Here is a 27780-nt window from a genome sequence, read left to right as displayed (position 1 = left end):
GGAGAAAATATTTTCTTTTTATATATGTTCAGGTAATGCTTTTCCAAATTTCAGTAAGATGGTATCTTGCATTTTGAAATGGCCAGTAATTATAAAAACACAAATTCAAGCAACTCTGGTTTTAAATTAATAACAATAAACCTCAATGCTAAGCATTTAAAATCAGTTACCATATTTATTTTACTACAATATACTGTACATGTTTCAGAATAAGCCCACATAAGAACTTGAATACATTAAAAAAAAATCTTTTTTCTAACATCTTTCAAAACAATGAGCTCCCTTGCAAGGCTTTAGACCCTAGAAGGCTAGATTCGGGTTGATTACATAAGTATTTTTGGCCAGCCATTTGCAATGCAAATAATGTGTACTGTAAATCATATTAATCGCTTTGATTCAAGGTTAAGACTTTCTTTAGCACTGCAAATGATTCTTGCATAAATTGCTAGAAACAGGAGAAACCAAATTTTCATTGAATATATAACAACCAAAATGAAGATGGGCCTTGTCTGTTGTCTTAGATGCTTCTAGATGCCCCTCATCGTATCTTACCCTGTACTGTAGCATGCATTCAATCCACATGGCTGACCTTGTTGATTATAATGTACAGTAGGTGGATGATGAATTTGTTTGTCCATGTCAGTTCTAAAGGTAGAATAAGAGTGTTCATCTGTTCCCCTGAAAAAGTATTTACATAAGCAAGTTTAATATCAAAACCATTTAATGAATAATTTAGCGTTAAACATGTGCCTGGTCAGTTCTGATCATATTGTGATCGTCACCAGTAATATGTTTACATTCATCCATATGATCTATGATAGTATTCCACAAAAAGAATGGAGACTGGTCGATTTCTTTATCTTCTGGATCATATGTCTTAGGGCAAACATACTTCAGATTTTGATTAGTTTTCAACTTGTATTCACTATCATCTATGAAGAGTGTGTTTTCTGGTCCATATTGTGGATAAGCCTGCCAAACACTACTTAAATCTTTCAGAAAAATTGGCCTAATATTTCCATATGGCGTGTTCTCATGCCCTTGTACTGTACACCAGCTCTGATCCCAGATAAAAAGCAATCTATCCATCCTTTTTTCCCCAAGTGACTTTCTGAGGATAATCTTAATATTATCCATTCTAAGACATGACCATATCCCAATTTCGAATGAATCAAGACATTTATCAATAAAATGTGACAATTTCGGCCGAAAATATATCTGTTTGTATCTCAAAAGCATTGATGGTCCCTTAGGAACATTAATTATCTGCTGTCGAGGATATGTCCTGACCAAAACTCCATTCAAATCTAGAATTATTAATTGCTTGAAAGCTTGACCTCTTCGAATCACGTTTCCTGTAACAACAATAACCCATGTCAATGCAACGGTACTTCCACATACATCCCACATTTGTCAGGAAATTCTACGACACATGCAATTCTGTGAAAAATTTATAAGGTGCTATACTAATTAGAATCATATTCTCAATAAATTCACAAGATGGACCACTCTCAGAATCATACTCTCATTGTGCAAAAAGCAGCAAATATAGGTTCCCCAAAGTTTATAGACAATAATGAACATTTACCGTCGATATTGCCATATTGGAATGCATATAAAAATTAAGAAACCGAAATAAATAATGTCACATATGATTATGTCCTAAAAGAAAGCAGAGGCATCACGTACATTTTAAAGGTTGTATGCCATGTGATTATGTTCTAAACGAAAGCAGAGGCATCACATACACATTTTAAGGGTTGTCTGACATTCTAATTTCACATAGCTAGGTGTTATAAGACATGACTAATGCTACAAAGTATCCGGTTCTTAGAAATAGAACAAAAGGAGCACAATGGATTGCTTACAGCTTATAAAATCATAGTATAACGGTTCTTATGCATTGTCTTCCAGATACAGTTCCTTGTGATGAATACTTGAGAGATATTGCAGATATGTTCGGAGTACTATCTTGCAGATTTGGGAGACACCATTGATGACATTCATCTTCTCTTTGATGGAGATGATCCTTCTTCAGTTGTTGTGAGAGAGCACTCTGAACCTCTTGTTCATTCTCTACATGATCATTCTTTCGAGTTTGACATGATTGTGGATAATTAAGTACAACATTTGGAGTTTGCCTCTTTGTCTTTAGAGAAGACACTTGAATCTTTGGATCTTTTTCTCATTCATATTCACCAGATCCTGGATTGTCTTTTTCAGTAGTGTGGCCTAGTACACCCAACTTTCAGCATCAACATGGGGACACTAGAGCAATTTTCAGACTTCATACATCTTGAGTTTTCTTCCTACATATATCTTTCAGGATTGGGGAGACTTCATACATACACCTTTGGTTTTGTTTCTTCCTAAGGGGAGAATCGTTGTTTGACAATCATGGACTAGCTTCTACATCCAGCTTAGAGCATCTACCATTGTTTCACATTTTACATTGAGGAGGGGCTACTTGGTCTCTCTTCTTCTCTCTTTTGGGGGGGACTTTTTCCTCACATGGGGTTTTGTCCTTCTCATTCTTCTTTGAGGGTATTTTGCATTTTCATCTCTCTTTTGGGAAGGAGTTTTTTCCCACTAGGTTTTCTCCTTTTCTCTATTTGTGAGAGATTGCATTGCATTTGTACATGGGTTACTAACATGGCCTAGTAGCAAGACCTATCTTGCATTTCTGTACATCCTCTCTAAGTTGCACTTAAAGGCAGGTGTTGGTGTAATTAAGGTGTTGTACCCAGTAAGTTCTTCTCCAAGTCCTAATTACACATCACTTAAGTTTACTTAGGGACCACATAGTAAAACTCCCACTTTAAGTAAAACTCCCACTTTAGGTGGTATTATCACATTATCACTTTCCACCTCATGTTGAACTTCCACCTTTAGTGATTTTATCACGTTATCACTTTTCCACCTTAAATGGGTGATCCACCTTTAGAGGACATATCACACTATCATTTTTCCACCTTATGTGGGTGATAGATTATCATTGTTGTCTCATGTCATAAGATTAAGACACTTGTCATAATCTTATGCCTTCCTATGTTTCACCTTGGCATATTTAACCAAGGGGTCTCTCATGTACATTCACCAATTATATTGCATTCTTGATAGGAATACTATGTATTCTTTCATTGTTGTCTCATGTCATAAGATTAAGACACTTGTCATAATCTTATGCCTTCCTATGTTTCACCTTGGCATATTTAACCAAAGGGTCTCTCATGTACATTCATCAATTCTATTGCATTCTTGATAGGAATACTATGTATTCTTATCATATTGATTCTCTCTTGTTTTTGTGCTTTCCATTAGGCCTCTAGATCTTGGGTAGCCATCTCCATAACCAAATCTTACAATGAATTATATTAATGATTTTCAAAGGCAATCAAAATGAATTCATAATAATTGCCAACTAACTATTATTGTTAATTTAAACCCTAGGTATGATAATCAGATTTATCTTATTAAATTATGCCCTGGTTTGTATTAGATTTGCAGTAGTTTAGTGAACCAACATGCATTAAATTGTGCCCTAGATTGTAATCAGATTTGCAGAACTTAGTAAGACAACATAAATCAGAAATATGATAGAAGACAAACAAGCATACCCTAGGAAAACCTCCAAGGAGGAAAAACCCAGCAGGAAAGACCCACAAGTCAGATTATATATTCTCCTCTAAATAACAGTACAATACTTAGCTCGAATCTGATCTTGACATATCAGATCTGTCCTTGTATGCTTCAATGACTTGCCTCAAGATATGCTATGTCCCCTTGGACAATATTACACCAAACTGAATAATTCGCCCTCTTCCTTAGGTTCGCACAACAGAGCTAATTTGCATTCTGATTTTAATTTGAACTTGATGATGTTGACTTGCAAAATGATCTTTATTTATGTGCCTCTTTACTTTATTAAGGTCGGCCCTTTCTTGAAGTCAGCCTCCTTATATTTTAGGCGCTAATGTTATTTGGTGCAATATTTAATTGATGTGTTTTTAGCGTGGATTTAGGATGGGGCCACATTAGGGTAGGACCCGGTCCTAAAGGAGTTCGGATGTTGCCTTAAGGCAATCCGAACCCCTATACCCTAGTCACAATCAACACTCCCTCTTAACTAGGGAGGAGGAGAATACATAATCTGAACCTTTTACGTTCCATCTAGCACACAAGCATAGAATGGATCTAGCACACAAGCATAGAATTACATCTTCCACCTAGCACACAAGCATAGGATGGTTCTAGCACACAAGCATAGAAAGTGTAATACATCAGTGGGTCTTTACATTATTACAACTATCCATCTAGCACACAAGCATAGATTGGATGAAATTCATTCTTGCACACAAGCAAAGAATGATTTAAAGTGCTACCAATAGTCACTGAGATTGAAGCTCCCTCTCAATCAGGGTTTCGTTTTCCATGACACCGAGTCTGTCTCTGAAGTACTCGAACTTCACTCTGGATAAGGGTTTGGTGAGGATGTCAGCAATCTGTTCATCTGTGCTAATGTACTTTAGGTGAATGGCGCCTCTCTGCACCATATCCTGAATGTAATGATAGTGTGTTTCCACATGTTTGGACCGATCATGATATACAGGATTTACTGACATCTTTATACAGCTTTGATTATCACAATGAATGGTGGTGGGATCATTGACTTGACCAAATAATCCAACAAGAAGCTTACGGAGCCACACTGCTTCTCTGGATGCAACAGATGCGGCAATGTACTCAGCTTCTGCAGTGCTTAATGCTACCGAAGATTGCTTCCTGCATGCCCAAGAGATTACTGCGGAGCCCAAGTTGAAGCAGATGCCTGAAGTGCTTTTCCTGTCCTTGACACTTCCTGCCCAATTTGAATCTGAGTAGCCTTTCAGGAGGATTGGGGTATTAAGTGTATACTTCAGCCCATAACCAATCGTGCCACGTAGATATCTTAGAATGTGCTTGGCAGCAACCAGGTGAACATGTTTCGGTGAGCTCATGAACTGACTGAGAGCATTCACAGCATAACAGATATCTGGCCTAGTATTGACTAGGTACATCAGGGAGCCAATCAACTGTCTGTACTCAGAAGGATCTGCAAAATCTGAGTTAGCTGCAGAAACACTTAACTTCTTTAAGTTAGATTCCATAGGAGTATGCATAGGTTTACAATCTATCATTCTAAATCTTTTCAAAATATCAATAGTGTATTTTCCCTAACTTAAAAAGATTTCATTAGCTCTTTGCCATACTTCTAACCCTAGGAAGTAGTGCATTAGACCTAAATCTTTCATTTCAAATTCTGAGGCTAATTCCTTTTTACATCTTATGATTAATTTATTTTCACCCGTGAGAAATAAATCATCTACATACAAAACTAAAATAAGCATCTCATTATTATAAATTTTCAAGTAAATGTTAGCATCAGCATCATTCTTGGAAAACCCTAAACTTAGTAAGTACTTATCAATTCTTTCATACCAAGCGCGAGGAGCCTGTTTGAGCCCATATAAGGCTTTCTTCAACCTGCAAACATGAGAATCTCTTTTATGGATTACATAACCTTCTGGTTGCTCAATATAGACTTCCTCCTCAATGACTCCATTGAGGAAAGTTGTCTTGACGTCCATTTGATGCAGCTCCCAACCTTTGGCTGCAACAATAGCTATTATAGACCTAATAGAGGTATATCTAGCAACAGGGGCAAAGGTTTCTTCATAATCTATTCCTTCCTTTTGAGAAAAACCACGAGCTACAAACCTAGCTTTATATTTTTCAATACTACCATCAGCATTATGTTTAATTTTAAACAACCATTTAGAGGAAACGACAGACTTGCCTTTGGGTCTGGGTACAATGTCCCAGACATCATTCTTGATGATAGACCCATACTCTTCATCCATGGCTAATTTCCAAGCATGATGGGACATAGCTTCACCAATATTGTGGGGTTCAGACTCAATTATATTGCACATCACAGAAATGTAGTTGGCATGATTTTGGACACTCTTGCTGTTTCTGAAGGTTCCTCTGGGAGCAGCAAACCCTTCAGCATCTTGAATTGTATTTCTAACCTAGAGTGGTCTCTTCTTGCAGACCACAATATCCTGAGGTATATCGGTAGATTGCATGGGTTCTGATGAGTCATTCTAAACTTCCTGATCTGGGAGATCAGTAGACTCCTCCTGTAACTCAGGGTTAGCATCAACAATTGAATCTTGTTTTTCCATAATCATATCATCATTGTTGATTAATGAACCTTTAGATCTTTTGAAAGCAATATCTTCTTCAAAGGTTACATCTCTACTTACCTCAACATACCTTTGACCTGAAATGTAGATCCTGAAAGCTTTGGAAGATTCACTGTATCCTACTAGGATGCCTTTCTTTCCAGATGGATCCAGCTTGGTTCGTTTTTCTTTAGGCACATGAACATACACAGGGCTTCCAAATATCCTTAGGTGACTGATGTCAGGTTTGATTCTTGAAAATGCTTCTTTAGGTGTTACATTCTTTAGGACTTGATGAGGACATCTATTCTGAATATAAACTGCAGTTTTGGATGCTTCTGCCCATAGAAAAGGTTGCAAGTCTTGATCATGAATCATGGCTCTTGCAGCTTCAACAATGGTCCTGTTCTTTCTTTCAGCAACTCCATTTTGCTGAGGGTTGTAGGGAACACAGAACTCCCTCTTAATTCCTTCTTTAACACAAAAGTCATAGAAGCTACCTGAGGTGTATTCACCTCCATTGTCAGACCTCAAACATTTAATTCGATTTCCTGTAGTATTTTCAACTAAGGCTTTGAATTCTTTAAATCTGTTTAGGACTTCTTCAGACTCTTTAGATTTAAGAAAATAGATCCATGTTTTCCTAGAGAAATCATCTATGAAGATAACATAATATAAGAACCCGCTAGGAGATGCTACTGACATGGGACCACATAAATCTGAATGAATAAGCTCTAACCTTTCTTTAGCCCTACTATCACTTTTATGAAAGGGATTCTTTACATTCTTACCCATTGCACAACCTTTACAAGTATCATCATGAGATAAACTGAGATTAGGCATACCTTTGACCATTTTACCGAGAGTGGGAAGAGCTTGAAAGTGAAGATGACCCAATCTTCTATGCCATAACTCGCATGATTCAGGGGTCTCATGAATGAGAGCTTGAATTGGATTGGCTGCAAGCTTATATAAACTATCACATCTATGTCCAATAATACGAGCAGATTTGAAGTTAGATTTCTTAGACCAAGCAAGTACTTTCCCTTCAGAAAATGCTATTTGCAAACCCTTATCTTCTAAAGCCGAAATAGAAATAAGATTTCTTTTAATACCAGGTACAAATAGAATATCACAGAGTTGTAAGGAAATACCAGAATCTAGTTTTAGAGAGGTAGTACCATAACCTTTTACCGAGTATCAAGCATCATCACCGATTACAACATGAAGATTGGTGTCTTTTTCAATCAGATCTGAGAGATGCTCACAAAATCCTGAGATGTGTCTGGATGCACCACTGTCAAGTATCCACGAATTGCTATCCGTAGGAACATTGCTGGAAAGAGCAGAGATAAGAAGGTAGTCTTCACTTTGTTCGGCAACCTCATTTAAGTTAGCTTTCCTTTCCTTTGGGTCATTTTGACAATCTCTGGCATAGTGACCATACTTATCACATCTGAAGCAATGAATGTGGGAGGAATCTCTTGACTTTTTCCTTGGATCATAGGAGGAGGATCTAAAATCTTTGCTTCTCTTTTCTTTCTTCCAATGACCACCTTTCCTAGATTTAGATAAGAGAACATGATTATCTTTGAGAGAGTTTTTGAGTTTTCCTCTTACCTCAATTCGAGATTCCTCTTCGATGCAATCAGATTGAAGACGCTCAAAGTTGGGACGATCAGCTCTTCCACCAATGCTACGAATGAATGGTTCCCATTCATCTGGTAGACAATTTAATGCAATCATAACAAGGTCTTTATCTAAGATTTGGCAATCAAGAGTCCTTAGCTTGTCCTTTAGTTCATTGATCTTCATGAAGTAGGCTACGATTGAATCTTCTTCTTTCATTTTTATGTGTAGAAGTTGTTGTCTTAGAGCAAGAGCCATGCTGAGATTGTTGACTTCATAGATCCCTTCCAAGTGTTTGATCATTTCTCTGGCAGATGTAAACTTTGATATGACAGTGACAAGATGATTCTTGACGGACTCAATTATGATCCTTCTAGCCTTGAGGGAATCTTTCTTGAACAGTTTCAGCTCTTCAGCATCTTCTGGAGGAGACAGCCTTTCTTCTTCTACAAATTTCAGTAGGTCATTTTCTTCAAGGATCAACAGAATACGAACTTTCCAAGTAGCAAAGTCAATGGCTCCCTCAAGCCTATCTTCAGCCTTTAAACCTGACATCTTTAATCTGAACACAAACAACAACTATATGCAACAATTGATCTGCTAAAATCAGAAGTTAGTAACACCTAGAGCTCTGATACCATGTTAATTTAAACCCTAGGTATGATAATCAGATTTATCTTATTAAATTACGCCCTGGTTTGTATTAGATTTGCAGTAGTTTAGTGAACCAACATGCATTAAATTGTGCCCTAGATTGTAATCAGATTTGCAGAACTTAGTAAGACAACATAAATCAGAAATATGATAGAAGACAAACAAGCATACCCTAGGAAAACCTCCAAGGAGGAAAAACCCAGCATGAAAGACCCACAGGTCAGATTATATATTCTCCTCTAAATAACAGTACAATACTTAGCTCGAATCTGATCTTGACAGATCAGATCTGTCCTTGTATGCTTCAATGACTTGCCTCAAGATATGCTATGTCCCCTTGGACAATATTACACCAAATTGAATAATTCGCCCTTTTCCTTAGGTTCGCACAGCAGAGCTAATTTGCATTCTGATTTTAATTTGAACTTGATGATGTTGACTTGCAAAATGATCTTTATTTATATGCCTCTTTACTTTATTAAGGTCGGCCCTTTATTAAGGTTCGGCCCTTTCTTGAAGTCGGCCTCCTTATATTTTAGGCGCTAATGTTATTTGGTGCAATATTTAATTGATGTGTTTTTAGCATGGATTTAGGATGGGGCCACATTAGGGTAGGAACCGGTCCTAAAGGAGTTCGGATGTTGCCTTAAGGCAATCCGAACCCCTATACCCTAGTTACAATCAACAATTATATCACGATTCTGCATGATGATGCAATTTTGTACTCAATCTGTATTCAAATGAATCAAATTTAATAGAAAACACTTTTGTACTTGTTTATGGACTCACTAAATGTGTTTTGTGATTAAATTTTGCAGAAAAAGTGGCTTTAAAGAAATTTACGTAAATTTTTAAGTTGTCAAATTTTTTGCCACGTTTTTCTCAAGTCTTAGTTGAGTTGCAAATTTTGGGTCTGCTGAGTTTTTGCCAAATACGAATCTGCCAACTATGGACTGGATATTGCATTTGCTATTTGTTCTGAATAAGAACATGAGTTCTTATCATATTTCTTGAGGATAAAAACCCTCTTGGAATACAAATTTCGGGAATGAAAATCCTCCTAGCTGGAAAGAGTGATTTCATCTAGAAGTCACTTGTGGTTGAAAATATTGGGTTTTGGAGACAAAAACCCTAAACATCCATTGGAGAAATTTCATATAGAAATTGTTTTGGTGCTAAAAGTGAAGATCTTCCAATTTGTGTTGCATGGTTATGTTATTTTTCTAGTTGTGTTTCAATGGAGATTTTTTGTGTTTTTGCATTTGTTTTGGGCATACAAGGATTTATGGTGCAGATTTAAGATGTTTGTGGGCTTGTGAAGTGATTGAAGGAGGTTTCTTCTTGAAACCAAGCAAAAATAAGGTGAACTTTGATGATGTCTAAGAGTTTTATGATAGTTAGACCTGTTGTACCAACAACATACTGTATTTCAGACCTGCAATTAATCTGAGAACTATCCAAGTCTGATATCCATCGGTTTTCATGTGTTTGGGGTACTCATACTTGTTGGGGGAGTTGGGGTTTGATGTTGTAGTGATTTATGTGGATTTTGGCTCTGTTGTACCAGCAACAATATGAAGAGCACAAACTTATACTAAGAGGGGGGGATGAATTGGTATAAAACAATTTTTAACTAATTAAACTTTAATAATCACAATGAAGCAATCACAGAAATCCACACACATACTAAGCACAGGATTTTGCGTGGAAAGCCTTATGAGAGAAACCTACGGCAAAATATTGCTTGTATTAAACCTTCTTACAAATTTCATAGGTACTAACCCACTGAAGACACCAATCCCCACAACTGAGCACCAACCTAGAAAGAGACACCAATCTCTTTTAATGAGAGGCACCAACCTCCTGATCTCCTCAGTTAGGAGGCACCAACCTGCAAATGAATAGTATGAAAACTATTTTAAACTTCTCCTTAGATCAGCACTAAATTTCCTTTACAAATCTGCTCACAACTTCATCAACAATCTGCCTTAATATCTGCTCACAAATTTGCAATATTTCTACTCACAAATCTGCAATATTTCTGCTCACAAATCTGCAATATAATATTCAATATTTTTGCTAATAAATCTGTCATAATCTTGCTTTTAGATCTGCTCCAAAGCTCTTATTTTTATTCCTTTAAATCTGTTCTAATATTAGAAAGATATTCAAATTCTTCTTATATCTTCTCCAAAGAGGGAAGCCACATGGAAAGACATGTTCATTGCCAAGAGAGGCCACCCCTTCATTTATATGCAACTGTAATGTCCCCATTTTTAAATAGGATTTAATAATAATAATAATAATAATAAAAAATAAATAAAATGGTCAAAGGGTATGAAATGGAGATTTCTGAATTTGAAATATTCAGATATATGTATTTATCAGGGGTTGCTGCGTGGAGTTGCTTCTGCAGATAATATATTATATCCCATGATATCTATCCAGTATTAATAATAATATTCCATTATATCTTCCAATGCTTTATTTGAGAACATTCTATCCTAATATATTAAGTCATTACTGCAGTTTAAATACTAACACAAATGCTCAAATCAATGAGTGGTATCAATTGGTGCATTGTTTCTTTATATTGTCAGCCGTACACTTCCAAAAAAGGAACCCCCATGTTTAAAAGGGGACATTACAATTGGTATCAGAGATTTAATCCTGCCAGCCTGCGCGACAAACCTACTTTAACCGCCATTCAATTAGGTTTAGCTATTTAGCCCGCTTCTTAAATAAGTCAAAAATAAACTCAAGTAGGCCAATGTTGCATTTCTATATGTGTATGTGTTTAACTACTTCTTGTCTAATGTGTGTTGAGCATGCTTACTCCATGTATATTTTATATGGGTGCTTTTCTCATGTATACCTTGTGTTTGCTTTGTCTGATATGTTTTCAACATGTATGCCTTGTGTCTTATGTGCATTTATGTCTTACCTCATGACTGATGTGTCTTTAGCATTTCTACTGCATGAGTGCCTTTCTGCTATATGCTTTGTACCTTACATGTATTTATGTATTGCTTTATGTCTTACATGTATACTTCATGCCTCTGTGCATTTGTGTATTATTTCATGCCCTACATGAACGCTTCATGCCTTACATCTATTCTCCATGCCTTATGTGTATTTGTGTATTACTTGTCATATCCTAGAACATGTATAGGATTGCAGCATTTGTAAAGGAGATCACAGCTTTTATAGCAGTCAAACCCAGGCAATTAAAATAAATAGGGCCAACTAGAATATTCATTATAGTGTATATTTCAAGGCCAACCTAGATAATAGGGAATTTAATTATGAGCAATTACATTAAGGAGGACGACTTGAATTATAAAGATTCAAATTGCCAACAATTTATTTAATGGGGCCAACCTGAATTAATAATGAATCAGGATGCCATCGATTTATCTAAGATAGCCGACTCAAAATAGATAATAAAATAATAATAATGATAATATATAAAATAAAGAAATTACTGGGGCCCACCTAAGACTTGTTAAGTCAAGTGCTCAATCTTAAAGGACACAACTCTTGCCAAGGGAAAAGGTATGTGTGAAGAGGTATTTCCCTGCCCCAAAGGAAAGATATAAAAATAGAACAATTTCCCCAAAAAAGAGCATCAAGGAAGGAATAGAATCAGATCAGACCAACTAAAAGCAGAGGAAGGATTTTACAAATCAGAGCAGGCCTATTACATCTAACATATAAATATATTAGTACAGCAGATTATAAGCATTCCATTGATTATCATATCTATTCAAGGTATAATAAGCAGACCCTATAATTTTTAAAAGTTTTTAGCCCACACAGGTAGCAGAATTGGCTTGGGCCGTGAGTTTGCTCCCCATTAGTCTTGGGTTCGACTTCGAGGCCCGGATTCGCCCGATGTACCTGGCTTGCAGGCGGCTAGGTACATCCCTAGTGGACTAGTCTCGCCTCAGCTCGCCCCTTCCAGAACCCCAACTTGGCAATATGTAAGTCCAAGTTAAGGCTGGTTGGGTGCTGGGCTGGCTTGTGGGGATACCACTGGAGTAAAAATTAAAAAAAAAAGCAGACCCTAGAGCAGATCTAAGGAACATTTATGAGCAGAAAAGTGTGAAAACTATGAGCAGATTATTTCAGACTTCATGAGTAGTTAATTTCGGACCTTATGAGCAGCAAGAGATTGAACAGGGGCAGACCCGATATAATCAGATTCGGGCATACAGATATTAATATTACAACTGTGATTTGATGCGAAATAATAATTCTTGTGGATCTCAACTAGGATTTGACTTTAGGGCAAGAACTAGGGTATGTACAGAAAGGGACATTACAAGTGGTATCAGAGCAGTGATTCTACCAGCCTATGAGAACAGCACTATGCATTATGCAATGTGCCTGAAGATAGTGATCAAGAATAAGTGGGAAGAAATGACAAGGGTCATAGTGCAAATCATTACTCAAAAATCACAATTGACACTCGGTCATTTGACATCATGCAAGAGTCTCAAACAAAGAGGGTTGCACATGGAAAGAGAATAATAAGTTATGACAACCATCTGCAAAATAAAGAGGGCGGTATGCCTTAAAGTCTAAAGATAAGCATCAATGACATGGCAGAGTGGATAAAGAAAGAGGAACTTCATGGCAGAGCATAGAGGGTTTGAATGAAAGCGTGATCAGCCTATTAGGAGGAAACTGAATCGTGCAAAAGCAAAATATACTGTCATAATAAGAAGCAGCATAGGACAGTCACAATGTTCCAAAATGGCAAGGTAATGGCAAAGTCAACAAGTGACAGATATGTCAAAAAGATATGATGGTCCTAGGGTGGGGTTAATGCTCAGTTGGCACACCAAGTTTAAAGACTGTGACAGTAATAAATGTATAGAATGACAATTTTAAACATGAGCTCATACTGCAATGATAATTATATGGGAGACATATCAGTTATTACAGTGAATAAAGATCATTAGGACAATCTAGAATTGTTGGAACAATCCAAGGATTTGGTCTACATGGAAAACTACAAGAACATAGTTAAAGACTTGTATCAAAGGCGGGGTTGAAAGATAAGATGACAGTCCATAGAACGTGATAGAGAAAGGCCAACCCTATGTTGCATGGATGAAGATATGACAGTCCAAAAAGAGACATTCATGACTTTCTAAACCAAGATGAGGACACAAGAGGGACAAGGGCTTTGAGAATTAACCCTACATGGGAGGGCAATGAGAAGTTACAGTCCTATGATTGACATAAGAAGCAAGTTAGATTACCCCAAGGGATGGTACTGGTCATAGTTGGATGTTCCTGCCTCTTGTGGGCCAAGTGATCATAGTTGTATTGAATTCTCCAAGAGATCATAGAATTTTGAAAGTAATGAAGCAAATTTTGTTCCAAGTCATATTTAAGTATTTACAGTTGATCAGACACCTAAAATACCTAACCTGGTCTTTACAAAGCATATAAGACCGATGTTCTCAATTACGGTGTACATTGACCAGCTTTTATACTCTAAATTAAGATCAGCTAGAAGGAAATGTATGTCTGCAGAGAGAAAATTTATCATATCTTTGTAAATGTGTAGGCATATAAACATGATTTATGTTGAGAAGTGAAATAAAGTTAACTTGTCCCCCCATTTATGGGGCTAGAGGGGCTAATCCCTCTCTCAATCTGAGACTGAATGTGGTTCGGACTCCTCTGGAAGAAGGATGTGTAAAGGTGAATTTTGACGGTGCATCATGAGGTAATCCAAGGCCATTAGGGACAGGATGCATTCTCAAAGATCAGTTAGGAAATACAGTTGCAGTTGAGGCAGTGAAATTCCTAGAAGGAACAAATAATGAAGCCGAGTTACAAGCGGCATTGATCAAAGCAACAATGTGCAGACGTCTAGGCTTCAAGAAGCTCCATCTGGAAGGGGATTTGCTAAATCTGATCAATGCAATCCATCAACGAGATACTCAAAATTAGAGACTCAAAAAACTCATTCCACAAATTTGGTAATGTCTAGAAGGATTGGATGATTTTAAACTCTCCCACATTTATTGAGAAGGCAATGGGGAAGTGAACAAACTGTCCAAGTTGGCAACCAAAATGATTGCAGATCGAGAGGCAATGGAGCTGGGAGATTTGGATCCTATCCCAAGTACTATGGAAGTGGGCGATTTGACCCAGGAGTAATGTGGCATTTAAGTCTGCGGCAAGGAGGCATTAATGCAGTAAATAGACGAGGTGGGCTCCTTTATTTGCCTGCAAGACCGATAGAAAGGCATGCAACGATGGATTCTACCATCAACTTAGAGGCAAAGAAATGAGATGGCTTTCTGAGGCAAGGTAATCAACTATCGTTTGAGCAAGATTTTCAACCTTACAGAACTGGAACCACTTAAGCTATCAAGACTATCTTGGGCAGACACTACCTAGCATCCACCTACAGGTATCGGGTTATTAGTGGCATTGCCTCATTGTTTATGGTGTGGCTGCTTTAGGCCCAAGAGAAGGTGGTGATGAAAGGACTCATGCAAAAGCTGGTTAAAGCAAGCTAGAGGGTACGAATTGAGAGGTACCTGGATATGGCAGTGGTAGGGTTTGGGTTGAAGCCAATGGATAAACAATGGCCGTGACTTACCCTGTCCTACAATGGGCCATGGGTACCAATTTTAGTGTGGAGCGTCGAGGCGGATGAGGAGGCACACAAGCTGGAAGTCTCACGCAGCATAGGACTGCTGAAAGAGATGGGAGAACGGGACCAGTGGGATGCCCATTGCTGCTGACACCCCCCCTAGTGGTAGAGGAGGTAGATGAAGAGAGGAAAATGGCCGAGAATGATGACAACGAGATGTAGTATTTGCCGGTGGGATGTGCAGAATTTTGTTTTGGAAAATTTTGGATTTTTGTAATATGTTTTTGTTCTCAATGTATTACAGGTTTGGCCCACATAGTGCCAAATTAATTAGTCGAAAAATAAGAAATTAGGTTAACCAGTAGAGACCAAAGATGGCTTTCTGATGACCAATAAATTAATATGGTTTATGTCCAATGCAGGTTAGCAGAAATGAGTAGAATGCATGGTTCTATAGGAAAAACTAAAATGAGTGATAACCATACTCTTTTGTTGGACATTGCATGAATAACTGACATAAAGATAGATTGAAATTTGAAGTCCTTTGTGATTAAAGCTTTCTAAATGGTTACGATAAAAAATAGATTGCAGGTTCTTAAATAGGATGAGATCACATTGATAAATCATCAGAGCTTTTATCATGTTAATTAATATATATATTTGTCATGGTGAAATTTGTGTACTCATGCCATTTCCTATTTAGTTTTATTGCTTTTTTTGGGAAGAGTGTCTTGATGCATAGATATATTGAATAATGGCATAATTTTGTGCAAAGTCGAGTCCCTTGCCCTATGTAACCCACACTTATTCCTATGCATTTGTCTTCTACATAATTCTTATCCAGGTCGCATTTTCCTATATACCTACCCTTATTATATCCTATTCATTTAAATTTATGCCCTAATCACATTTAACTATGCACACATTCCCATACACATGTTTTCCATATTAATTTAGACCCTCATGTTACGTGACATATTGAGGAGTTGGCTTCTTGGCATCAGCTTCATGGCCGACTTCCACAACTACACTGAAGAAGAGAATTTGAGGACTGTATATGGAAATATTGATCAGTAGGAAGCAGAACATCATTCCTTGGGACCTTTGATTGCACCTTCGAGCTCATTGACTCAAAAAGTTAACTTGGTTTAATTACTTGTCAAGGGAATGGGCAAACTTGATTTTGTCTCATTGTAGAAACATCAAGTCAACTCAGCTCAATTTGATAAAATAACCAAAACTTTCACAAAACTGAACCATTTTAAGTGCTGTTAAATATGCTGAATTTTTAGCTCTCACTTTGTTGATTGACATCTGAATTGATTTGCTAAATTGTCATGAGTTTCTCGCTTTACTTTAGATAATTAGCTGAAGCCTATTAAATATGACTTTGATCCATTTTTTAAGAAAAAATACATTACATGAGAAAATACTCTGATTAGACCCCACTAAAATTCAAGTCAAATGATGACATTTACTAATAAGCAAAATCAACACAAGCTGTCAAAAAACTATGATCATGAAAACTTTCTGTAAATTGTGAGCAGTCTAGTAACATATTAGAAAACCCACTATAGCAAACGCTAAGTAGCACAAACACGCAGGCACGGCCACCATGAAAGCCTATGTAATGTCCCTTTTCGCAGAGTAGTCCAGAACGACTAATTAGCCTATTTAAATCCCATAAACTAAAGTCAAATAAAAAGGAATTATTTAATATTATCCTATAAAGCATAGTTTATGGGTAATATTATTTAATAAATTTAATAAGCTTTATAAAGTGACTAAAGTGAAATATCAAAGGAGATTAATAAAGTCACCTTATTTCCCGGGTTTAAATAAAATATTAAAAAAGCGGAAAATTGAAAAGTTCTTCTAATGGTTTTCGGGGATCGTTATAAAAAGGACATTTTGAGGCTTATTTTCACATGCTTGGATTTTTTCTCTTATTTGAATTTGTGAGCTTCTTCTGGAGCCAAACCCTAGGACAGAAACCCTTTGGCAACCGGTTTCAATGGTGAAACTATCCATCCTAGCTAGTTAAAGGCAAAATCACTCAGGTTTCACAGCTGCACATCAACATTGTGTTATAGAATTTGTTAAGTCTTTACAGAGACAAATTTCAAATTTGGGAATGTTTTACTGGTATTTTATTGCAATGACTTGAAATCTAAGGTTCATGAAGTTGAGCAACTAGCATTTGTTGATAAAGATTATACAGGTTGGGCAATTGGAAGAATGCATTTTTGAAGGGCGTTTAAGATAAGGGTTGAGCGTTCAAATGAGAATAATGCTACAGCTGGGAATGTGGAATGAACAGCTATATATGCTGGTTGTGTGATTACTCCTGCTGCACATCAACCTGTTTCTATTGCTGAAGCTGTTTAGAATAAATTTGGAGGTTGATTCCTTGCTGTGGCAGAGGCGTGAGGTTATGGGGTGTGTTACCTTTATTAGCTGCAGGGTGCAAACTGAAACATTTGGAGCAGTATCCAGTCACTACCTTTGGGTGTGAGAATAAGTAATTAGACAGGCAAATTCTTGTGCCACCATTTTATCTCTGAAGGCGTAAGTTCGGCTATTATTTTGAAGGGCAAGGTATCTCAAGCCTGCATCTAGATAAGAGGAGTATTATCTCTGCCGCTGCTAATACAGTTTGGGCCTAAATGTGGAAGATTAAAGTCATTATGCAAGTATCACTTTATTCAGCTTTCTTGAGTCAGAAATAAGGTCAGAAACAAGATCTTCTCCTTGTATTTTTCTGAGTGATATTTGAGAAATATTGTAATATGACCTTAGCAGCAGAAATTATATTAATATTCCAACTTTTGAATCCTATGCTGTATTTAAATAAATACATGCGAATGTCAAACATATTTCCATGAACTTGAATCGAAACTTGTAACTGCATTGATCTACAAACTATTCACAAAACAAAATAAAAGAAAATTTGGAAAAGGGATTTTACAACTGTCTGAATTGGTGGATGGTCACACTTAATTATGCAGGAAACTGAGTTTGCTATTTGCCATATAAATCTAAATCCAAACCCTTATACATTTTTATATAATCCCCTATTAAAACAACTGCAATGCTTATCACAAAGCAGCAGAAAAATAACCAGAATTAAAAACTTATGTATGCATAACAACAACAATGACCATTAAAAAAGATTCGAACTGCCGGAGGAGAATGAAGGATTTTCCTCTTAATCAACTCTACTGTTGATCACAAAAAAAAGAGTATTTGAGCATCCTCTCCATGTCTACCCCTACCACACTCTGAAATCATTGAGTTATCTGAGGCCACATCTTTGCAAAGCATATTGTCGAAAACATTCTAAGGCATGGCTATGTATTTCAGTGGCTTCTAGGGTACCAGATGCACTAACAATAGTGGCAATGATGAAATTGTCCATTTCCATGATTAACTGCGGCACATTGCAAAATAGATAGAAAATTGACTCTACATTTATCTTGAGCAAAAATCCAGCTAGCAGTGCAGTATATGAGACCACCTCTAGCCTCACCATTTCCTCAAATGTCTTTGGTGTCAATTTCATACTTCCATATATGGCATGCACTGTAACAAGGTTATTCCCCACATAGACATGCCTCTCAATTCCATTTATTATTACATGGGAATACATCTGCCTCACTCATTCTATGGATCCACTGGTGCCAAAATATCTCATAACACTGTCATAAGTGAATTGATTTGGATTTTGATTCGCATTCCACATTTGAATAAAGAGCTTGAGAACCTCCTTGCCATGTTCATGCTGGGCATTTCCAGCAGGCCTCAAAACCACGTATGAATTAGGCTATGTATCAAATACAATGAATGCATCCTCCATCCTCCCACATTTTACATGCATGGTTACAAGTGCATTAGCAACAGAAACATCATCTGAAAGTCTAGCTTTGACAATGCAGCTATGGACCTGCCTTCCCTCACATGTTTCGTCAGTTGGAAATCATTGCAAGGTCACTGGCATGTGTAAGAAGATTTAGCTGCATGCCCATCCTTTCAATTTGTTTCACTGGGTTGAAACAATTCCTCAGATTGGCTATCCTGAACATATCCGCATCCATTACAGACCATGGTACACAATTCATTCATGTATTTTGCCAAACAGTTGCCGTGCATTCTCTCAACTTGCACATTTCCTGCATGCATATCAACAAGCATACTGCCCACAAAAGCATCTCACTCAGGTGGTAATTAAATAACATAATTTATCATTGTTTCCAAGTAATTATTAACAACTAACAAGTTGATCAAATAACACGTGGTAACCCTTATTTTGTACTACAATTTATTTATAAAATAAAGGATTTTGTGGTACTAAATTTTGGCAATTACAAAGAAAGTTAAAGTATATAATGGCCTAATTATGGAACACAAATTAAAACAATTTGGTTTAGTGGCAAGCCCAAAACCACCACAACAAGCAACTTTCATTTCCATTTTCATGGAATAAATGCATATTCTTTTTGGCTTGAAGATGTTTTAAATTTTTTTAACTCTCAAAATTCATGACTGAGTAGTTCAACATTGACCCTGTTGAATGACTTTTAAATCAATATATTTAATATAAAATAAGTTATTTCTGCTTGCAATAGACATGATAACATTTATATGTTTTTCATATTTTATAAATATTGCCATTTTTCCTTCTTTTTATGGCTCAAAAGGTATTTCATTTTTTTGGTGGGAGAGGATTTGTTACAACTTCCAATTCGTCTGGAAGTTATTTCAATGTTTTTTTGGTGACTCTCGTATTTCATCTTTACACTAAGGTGGCTGCTATGTTAGATGATATAGCAGAAAGAAATATTCACTGATAAGGCAAACTGATTTTTGACATTTTTGTTGACCAAAAATCATGATTTCATCATGGTTATTCAGTTAATTTTCACACTTTTTTGGTTAGGGTTTAAGGCTTAGGGTTTCTGAGTGTTTTTTCTCATTTCTACGGCATTTTTTCCTAGTTCTTTCCCTAACCCTAAACACTTTTTTCTCAATTAATTGAAAAAAAAATCTTGGCCAAGTTAATCCCAAAATTTAGATTTTTGGTACTATGATAAATATTCTTAATAATGAATGGCATGCCCGTAAGACTACATCTCCAGTTGGCAATCGCTACTTAGATAAACGATAAGGTATATTCATCTTATTCCTAAGAAAGCAATGCTACAATATAAAATTTACCCGTGAAATTTTTCATTAAACTACATTACGGGTTTCATAACTATATCTATTTCAGGAATAATGAACCATTGCAATAATCACTAAAGTTTACGGCATTGCAACAGTAAGTAAATACCTCGTACAGGAGTCTCACGCAGATTTGATGCACGCAATGAGAGGTCAGTTGCTCGAACCTCCTTCAATACAGGTAAACTCGAGTCTTTATTTTGTGAATATCCTGAGGCATTAAATCAAAGATTTTTAGAATTTATAATAAAATTGATTAGAACTGCAGAGAGGTAACTTCAAATCTTTGTTTTGTGAACAGCGAATATCATATTACATTGAAAGGTAGGATTCAGAATTTGGGATGTAATGGATAAGAACTCGATGTGTGTAACCTGAAATCTTTATTTTGTGAATGAGTTGTGGCTTTAAAGCTAAAATTTTAAAACTTAAGAATGAAATGGAAAGAATTCAAACAAGAGGGTAAATAGTTTTGGGTGAAATTACCACAATGAATAGGTCTTTGCCATGATACATCGCTCATTCGGCGGAGGAATTTAGGGCATGAATAAGAGTAACCAGCAATAGTCCGAGCACTATATGGCAGGCAGAATGGGGTGCAGGATCGGGAGAAAGAAGCTGAGAATACTCGGTCCATGGTTTACCAGATTGTTTCCCCGACTAGCCATAAAAACCTATGATATTCTTTATTTGTATTTGAAAGTATCCCTCATCCTGGGATTTTGTGAAGACTTGTGTTTTCTGCAATTCCACGTTGGTTGGAATTTAATTTTTGGGGAAAGCAGGTTACGGTTCCATAGCAGCATGGTCCCGTCTAATTGTTTGTCACTGTATGGGATTTGGAAGTTTGTATAAAGTCACTAGCCTATCTTTATCAATCTAGAAAAATGTAAATCTTTTGATAAAAATAACCTTACACGTATTTTATATAAATTTTAAAAATATAATTGAATTTTTATTGTAATTATGTAATAATTATTATTAAAAAATTGAACAAATTTTATATAGTTATATTTTATTCTTTATTTTAAATGATTGTAAAAATGTCATTTAAAATTATCAAATTTCCACAATTCATAATAGCTGCTTCGGATATAATTGTGTGACTTGTTTTTTGTATCAATTGACCTTCTTTCATATCCTAATGATGGATCATGATCCGAAAAGTTGATGCAAAAAAAGTCACGTATCAATAAAATGTCATTTATTTGTCTTTCTATTTATCTATATTAAAAAAATTTAAGACAAAAATCCAAATTTTCTCTTTTTGAAAATGATGTTTAAAACATTTTCATTCAATGAAATGTCATTGTATTGATGGCTTGAAGGAGATGATCACTATTGTATATGTCATATCTTGACTTTATTGTGTATTTTTATTGGTTGATTTTGTAGACACCTAAAAATGTCTTATTGATCATCTACTAATTATTCCTCTAATTGATTAAATAATTATTTAATTATTTAATTAATTTAATTAATCTTATTCTTCTATTTCATATTTCCTCATAATCTTACTAATTATTCTATTTTTTATTCTATCATCATTTAATCATTTTAACCATTTTCTAAATGTTAATTAAATATTTATTATTTAATTAATTCTGATTAATTCCTCAATTTAAATAATTTTTATTATTTAAATAAATTACTAATTATTCAATTTCTATCTCTCTAATCATCTAAATTACTAATTATTCAATTTCTATCTCTCTAATCATCTAATCATTTAACCCTTTTCTAAATATTAATTAAATATTTATTATTTAATTAATTATGATTTAATCCTTTAAATTAAATAATCTTTATTATTTAATTAATTATGATTTAATCCTTTAAATTAAATAATCTTTATTATTTAACTAAATTCCATTTCTAAATAATTAAATAGTTTCTTTAAATTATTTAATTAACTAATTAATTCTTCCATTTCCAAATCCCCAAATTCTAATTTCATTTAATTTCATATTCTTCTAATTTCTTCTAAATTCAATTACATGTGCATGATTTCAAAAACCAAATTGAAAATCAAAGTCAAGTTCTAAATATATTCAAATACTAAATTGAATTAAATAAATTCAATTATTTGAATAAATATAATGCAAAGATTAAATTGAAAATCTAAATCTAAATGCAAGCACATGCTAAATTAATTAATTAAATCAATTAATTAATTAAATCATTTATCTCTCTAATCTCTATTTCTATCTTTCAATTAGTTTTTTCTAAATTAAGCTTTCTTTGTCATCCTCTTTATTTCCTCCAATCATTCTTTTTCTTTTTCTCAATCAGTTGACTCAATTAATCTATTCAATCTATTGAGTTTCACTCCTACAATCAGCGGTTCAACTATCAATTTTCATTTGAGCTCACCTGAATTCCACCTCTTGATCAATCTGTTCCACCTTTCAATCAATCTTCTCCAATTATCTATAAATTAAGCATCCAATCTCCATTTTCAACAATCACAAACTTTGAATCTTTGTGTCACTTGTAAGTTACCAGCGCAATATCTGAGAGCCATCATACCATAGAGAAGAGAAGAGCAATGGAAGCTATATGCAATCTTGGAATAGGGAGTTTGATTTGAACTATTTTAATTCCTATTTGTTTGATATTGCATTATTTCATTGTTAGTTTGTTAAGATTCTTTGATTAGGCAAGGATTCGTGATTTCCCTTTGATTTCTAATTGAATACTTGTTATAAAGATGAATTTTACATGCATAGATTTTGGTGAACCCGACGTGAAATACACCTAACTTACCTTCTCTGTTCTTTGTATAATTTTTGCAAGTCGTATGAATTTTTGTATTTTTTTATAGATTTCACACAGATTTCGAGAACAGATATTTCGTCACGCTATCGTGATTACATCGTCTCACAATCGCATAGACAGCATCACGCATTCAACCCCTCAGGGTCACGCATTCACTCTGACAAGGTTACGCAATCGCCCTGTTCAGATCACGCAATCACCCTTTCTGGATTACGCATTCGCAGGGAAACCTGTTGTCTAATTTTTTATTGTCTATTATTTAATCTGTCTATTTCTGTCTAAAATTGGTTTAATCTGCAAACACATTACTTCTATTTCATGATTTCATTATAATAGTTTATGGGAAGAAAAGTACAGATCAGGATTTCAGGTGCAAGAAGGACGAAACAACAAAGAAGAGAAGCCAAACGCTATCAAAAGGTTCTCCAGGCAGAAAAATTGATACAAGATTTGGAAGAGCAACTAGCCTTTGATAGATATAATAGCTTAGTTCTTTCTTATCAAGTTAAATATGATCTAATCAATATTGAATGGATGATGAGAGATTTGGCTAGGGCTTCACAGTTGGTTTTGTAGGTTCCTGATCGGGTTTAGTTTTCTTTTATTTTTTTTATTTTTTTGAATTTTTGGTTGTCTGCCTGTCTGTTACGCAATCAACTTGTTAGTGCTACGAAATCGATCAGATATCATCATGCATTCGGTCTGTCAGAATTACGCATTCGATCTATAAGTATCACGCAATCGCACAGGTAAAGTTATGCATTTGCTTCTGTAAAGTTTTGAGTTTTTGTTTTTTGTTAGTTTGATTTTACTACTAATCTCCTATTTACAGCCTGTGGTGGACTTACAAAAAGGATTAGATTAGTATTTTTGCATGCATCACCTAACACTTCATCTTTTGGTGCTTAAAATCGACAACAGTTAAAATGGACATGCATGGATAATCTTACACATCATTGTTTGGTGCTTAAAATAAACGTGGGCTAAAATTGACATGCATGTATCTCACACTTTGTCTTTTAGTGCTTAAAATCAATAAAATGGTTATAATTGACATGTATGCTTTCATATTTCGATTTGGTGTTTAAAATGGACATGCACATGCGTATTCAACACCTAAATTTGGACTATAAAACAAACGTGAATAAGGCTACATTAAATTAAATCATTTTTCTTTTTTCTTAAGGTAAAGAATTTTTATCGTGTTTGGGGTGGACCTACTGTTGCATTAACCAACTTTCCACCCGCCTTCGGGGTCTTGGGAGAAAGGAGGAAGGTGACAATGACATCCAAATTTTATTTTATTCTACGTAGTGAGGGGTATCTTTGACTGGGGATTTCATCACCCCACAGAGGTACTTCGAATTGGGATGCGTTGGGGATATCATCTCTCCCAGCGTACTCTTGAACGAGTTTTTTGAGCCACTATATAAGTATATTGGTCAGGCGGCTAGAGTGTTGAGTGAATTCGACGTATGTGGGGGCCTTCCCTACACTGATAGGCTCAATTAAAGTCTTAAGTGGCTTGCTATGAGAATTCATCGTTGGATCGGGATCCCACGAAACCTAATACTACGAACCAATTTAGTTGCCAAAAATCCTACATTCAGTGATTCCGGGAGTGCGGATCATACCCCATAGATACCCCTCATGTACCTTACATTATGAGACAGAAATCCCTCGGTGATAAGATCTTCAGATCTTCGGGGTAAGAGAGACTGGCATGCCCGAGAAGTGTGTGTCGTGGAGTGGAGCCAATGTTGCCAGACTCTCTATCTGTCCGTCTTGTTTCGGTACTTTGTTGCAGGGGCCTCATTGAATGGTGTCCACTTTCCAGCCTAAGATTGTATTCCATGCTTTTTTATATATCATTGTGATAGACCAGTATTGAGTCAGTCCCTTGGGCTATTTCAGGCCCTATCCCACATATCTTTAGATTTTCCAAGATTGTATGAAAATTGAGTCAGTCAACTATACATACCTCTAAGCAATTGTTCTCAGATTTGGAAAACTGCAAAACATTATCCCACACACGAAGTTATAGAAAACAAAGTCCATTTTGAAACCAAAACTCAAAAGTCCTTACATACTTGTGACCCTAGGCAGTCTTATACATAGTCCCACTTACATCCTCATTATCGTCCTACGTCTTTTGCATAGTCCCACTTGCATCCTCATTATCTTCCTTCGTCTTTTGCATAGTCCCACTTACGTCCTTATTATCGTCCTACATCTTTTTCTTAGTCCCACTTACATCCTCATTATCGTCCTAAGTCTTTTGCATTATCATCCATATTATTTACATAGTCCTACATTATCATATATGTTGTCATCTAGACCTCATATACATCTAAGTCCATTGTCAGTTATAGATTCATAGCATGTGTCTTCATGGGTCTCCCAGGTGATGGTTTGCTCCCCTTCGAGCAACCTAATCTAGTGCCAAATGGCGGTCAACGAGAAATCATTCATGGTCTAGCTAACTTAACTTGGGACTTAAGAAGAAGCGCACCTCAATATATAGGAGTCATACACAAGATAAGCATTGATTCTAAGATTTCCCATAGAATTGATATAGAGATCGAGGCTGAACAACTTAGTCAAGAAATGGAAAGACTTGCATTAGAGAAATTAGAAATGCTCAGCAGGTCTCACATCAAAATCCTCAATAGAGAGTCTAATATAGCCTTGCATACCTCATATTTACATCTACAGTCTAGTGTTAAGTCATTGTCTTGCATAGAACCACCCTCATATAAGAAATTTTAGATGCCCATCACAAGGTCACAAAAAGCGAAAGGAATAATGAACCCAAACAACACACAGTCAGTAAACCCTACTTGGAATATGGACATGTCAACAAGTCAACACTCGGGTACAAAGACAATGTCCACCCTAAACGAATTACAACAACATTTGACAAAGGAATAAATTGAGTCAGCTCAACAAGACCCACATGTCCTCATGATCCTAGATGCACTTATACATAGCGATAGGGACAAGTATCTTTCGTTGTTAATACAAAATGGGGCAAAACTACCTGAGGATTTTGATGTCACAAAGATTTTACCACCGGGAAAAACTTTAGGTCAAGACAACAGTCAAACAACACCCATGACACAAATACAAGCAACGACCTCCAGTCTTCCTCAAAACGTACCTATCCAAACAAATGTCAATGCAGATGCAAACTTTCAAACAAGTGCATCAACCTCGGTGATCAATGTTAACACAAAGCATATCGATAATATCAAGTGTCTCAGCACCTATTCAAACACAAGCAACAAGTGCAACCCAACCTCCAGTTTCCTATTCTATGGGATCAACATATAGTCATCAAAATGCAAATATAGGTCTTGCCAACACAACAAGTACAACTCAACCAAACATGGGTTCGCATATCACCTATTTCACAGTACCTAGTGGAATTCACAACACGCAAAGTTATAATCTTGGTACCTTCCAACAACCTCCTAGTTATGCAACCACGAATCCTTTTGTGGGACATACACAAACACAAGGTCTACCTTTGACACAAACAGATATTTTGACACAACAAATACAAAATTTGCAACAACAAATGACAACCATGCAAACCGGTAACGACAAGAAAAGCTACACAATGCAGGATCTACGTCCTTATCCATTTGATCACACATTATACATGTCGCCTTTCCCACAATATTTTGAAACACCCAAATTTGATAGATATCCTAGAGATCATATCAGAGAATTTTTTACGACATGTATAGAAGTTGCCTCAAAAGATACTTATTTAATGAGACTATTTCCTAAAAGTCTGGGAGGTTCGGCTTTAGAATGGTTTTTACATTTACACCAACCATCACATCATGGGGAGAATTAGTTGAACAATTTATTGCAAACTTCTCACATAACATTGACACCCTAGTTACTTTGATGGACTTATGTGTCGTTAAACAATATGAGAATGAAATATTTGCATCCTTCATACAACGATGGAGGGCTCTTTATAGGAGGTGCAAGACAGTTATCCCAGAAACAGAGCAAGTGGATATGTTCATAGAAAACTTGATTCCTAAGATTAAATATCTGATACAAATGCAATGTTTAACCATATTCAAACAAATCATGAAAAAGGCTCTCAAATGTGAGAAGGGACTAGTAGAACAAGGTCTTATTAAGTATGGCAACACCAACAACAATGACAAATCTAGTTTTGGTCAAAAAACAAAAATGTGACCAATGATGGTATTGTAGACGCCAGAACGATAAACAGAACTCAACCCGTTTTATCTTTGGGAATGAGTCAGTCATCTAATCCACATATAGGGAATAACACAACCTCAACAAATGTAAATGCTACACAAAACATGAACACAAGATACCCCAGGGTAAATGCTCCAAGAAGAAATTACACACCTCTAGGAGAGCCTATTGAGTCAGCGCTCAAAAAGTTAATAGAGACAAACATGATCACTTTACCTGAAGTAAGAGTGTATGAACCAGGTCCTTTCAAACCAACATGGTGGAATGATAATGATTTCTATGATTATCATCGGACTAAAGATCACAAAACAACAAGTTGCTACAAATTGAAAAACTTGGTCCAAGATATGATAGACCAAGGGGACATCACAATTGATACCGATAAAACCTCAGCAAACACAA

General features: G+C 35.8%; 1 protein-coding gene across 1 annotated transcript; it reads right to left on the bottom strand.

Annotated features, from left to right (window-relative positions):
- Nucleotides 1–200: 200 nt before the first annotated feature.
- On the bottom strand, nt 201–21211 carry LOC131077888 (uncharacterized). The gene is made up of 3 exons (XM_058015481.2): nt 20839–21211; nt 20462–20563; nt 201–1355 (listed from the first exon to the last, which is right to left on the bottom strand). Exons 1-3 carry the CDS (start codon nt 20987–20989, stop codon nt 739–741), a joined length of 870 nt encoding a protein of 289 aa, XP_057871464.2. The 5' UTR covers nt 20990–21211; the 3' UTR covers nt 201–738.
- Between the last annotated feature and the right edge of the window lie 6569 nt (nt 21212–27780).

Source organism: Cryptomeria japonica, chromosome 4 (assembly GCF_030272615.1).
Source record: "Cryptomeria japonica chromosome 4, Sugi_1.0, whole genome shotgun sequence".
NCBI lineage: Eukaryota > Viridiplantae > Streptophyta > Pinopsida > Cupressales > Cupressaceae > Cryptomeria > Cryptomeria japonica.
This window is presented reverse-complemented; position numbering and strand designations above follow the sequence as displayed.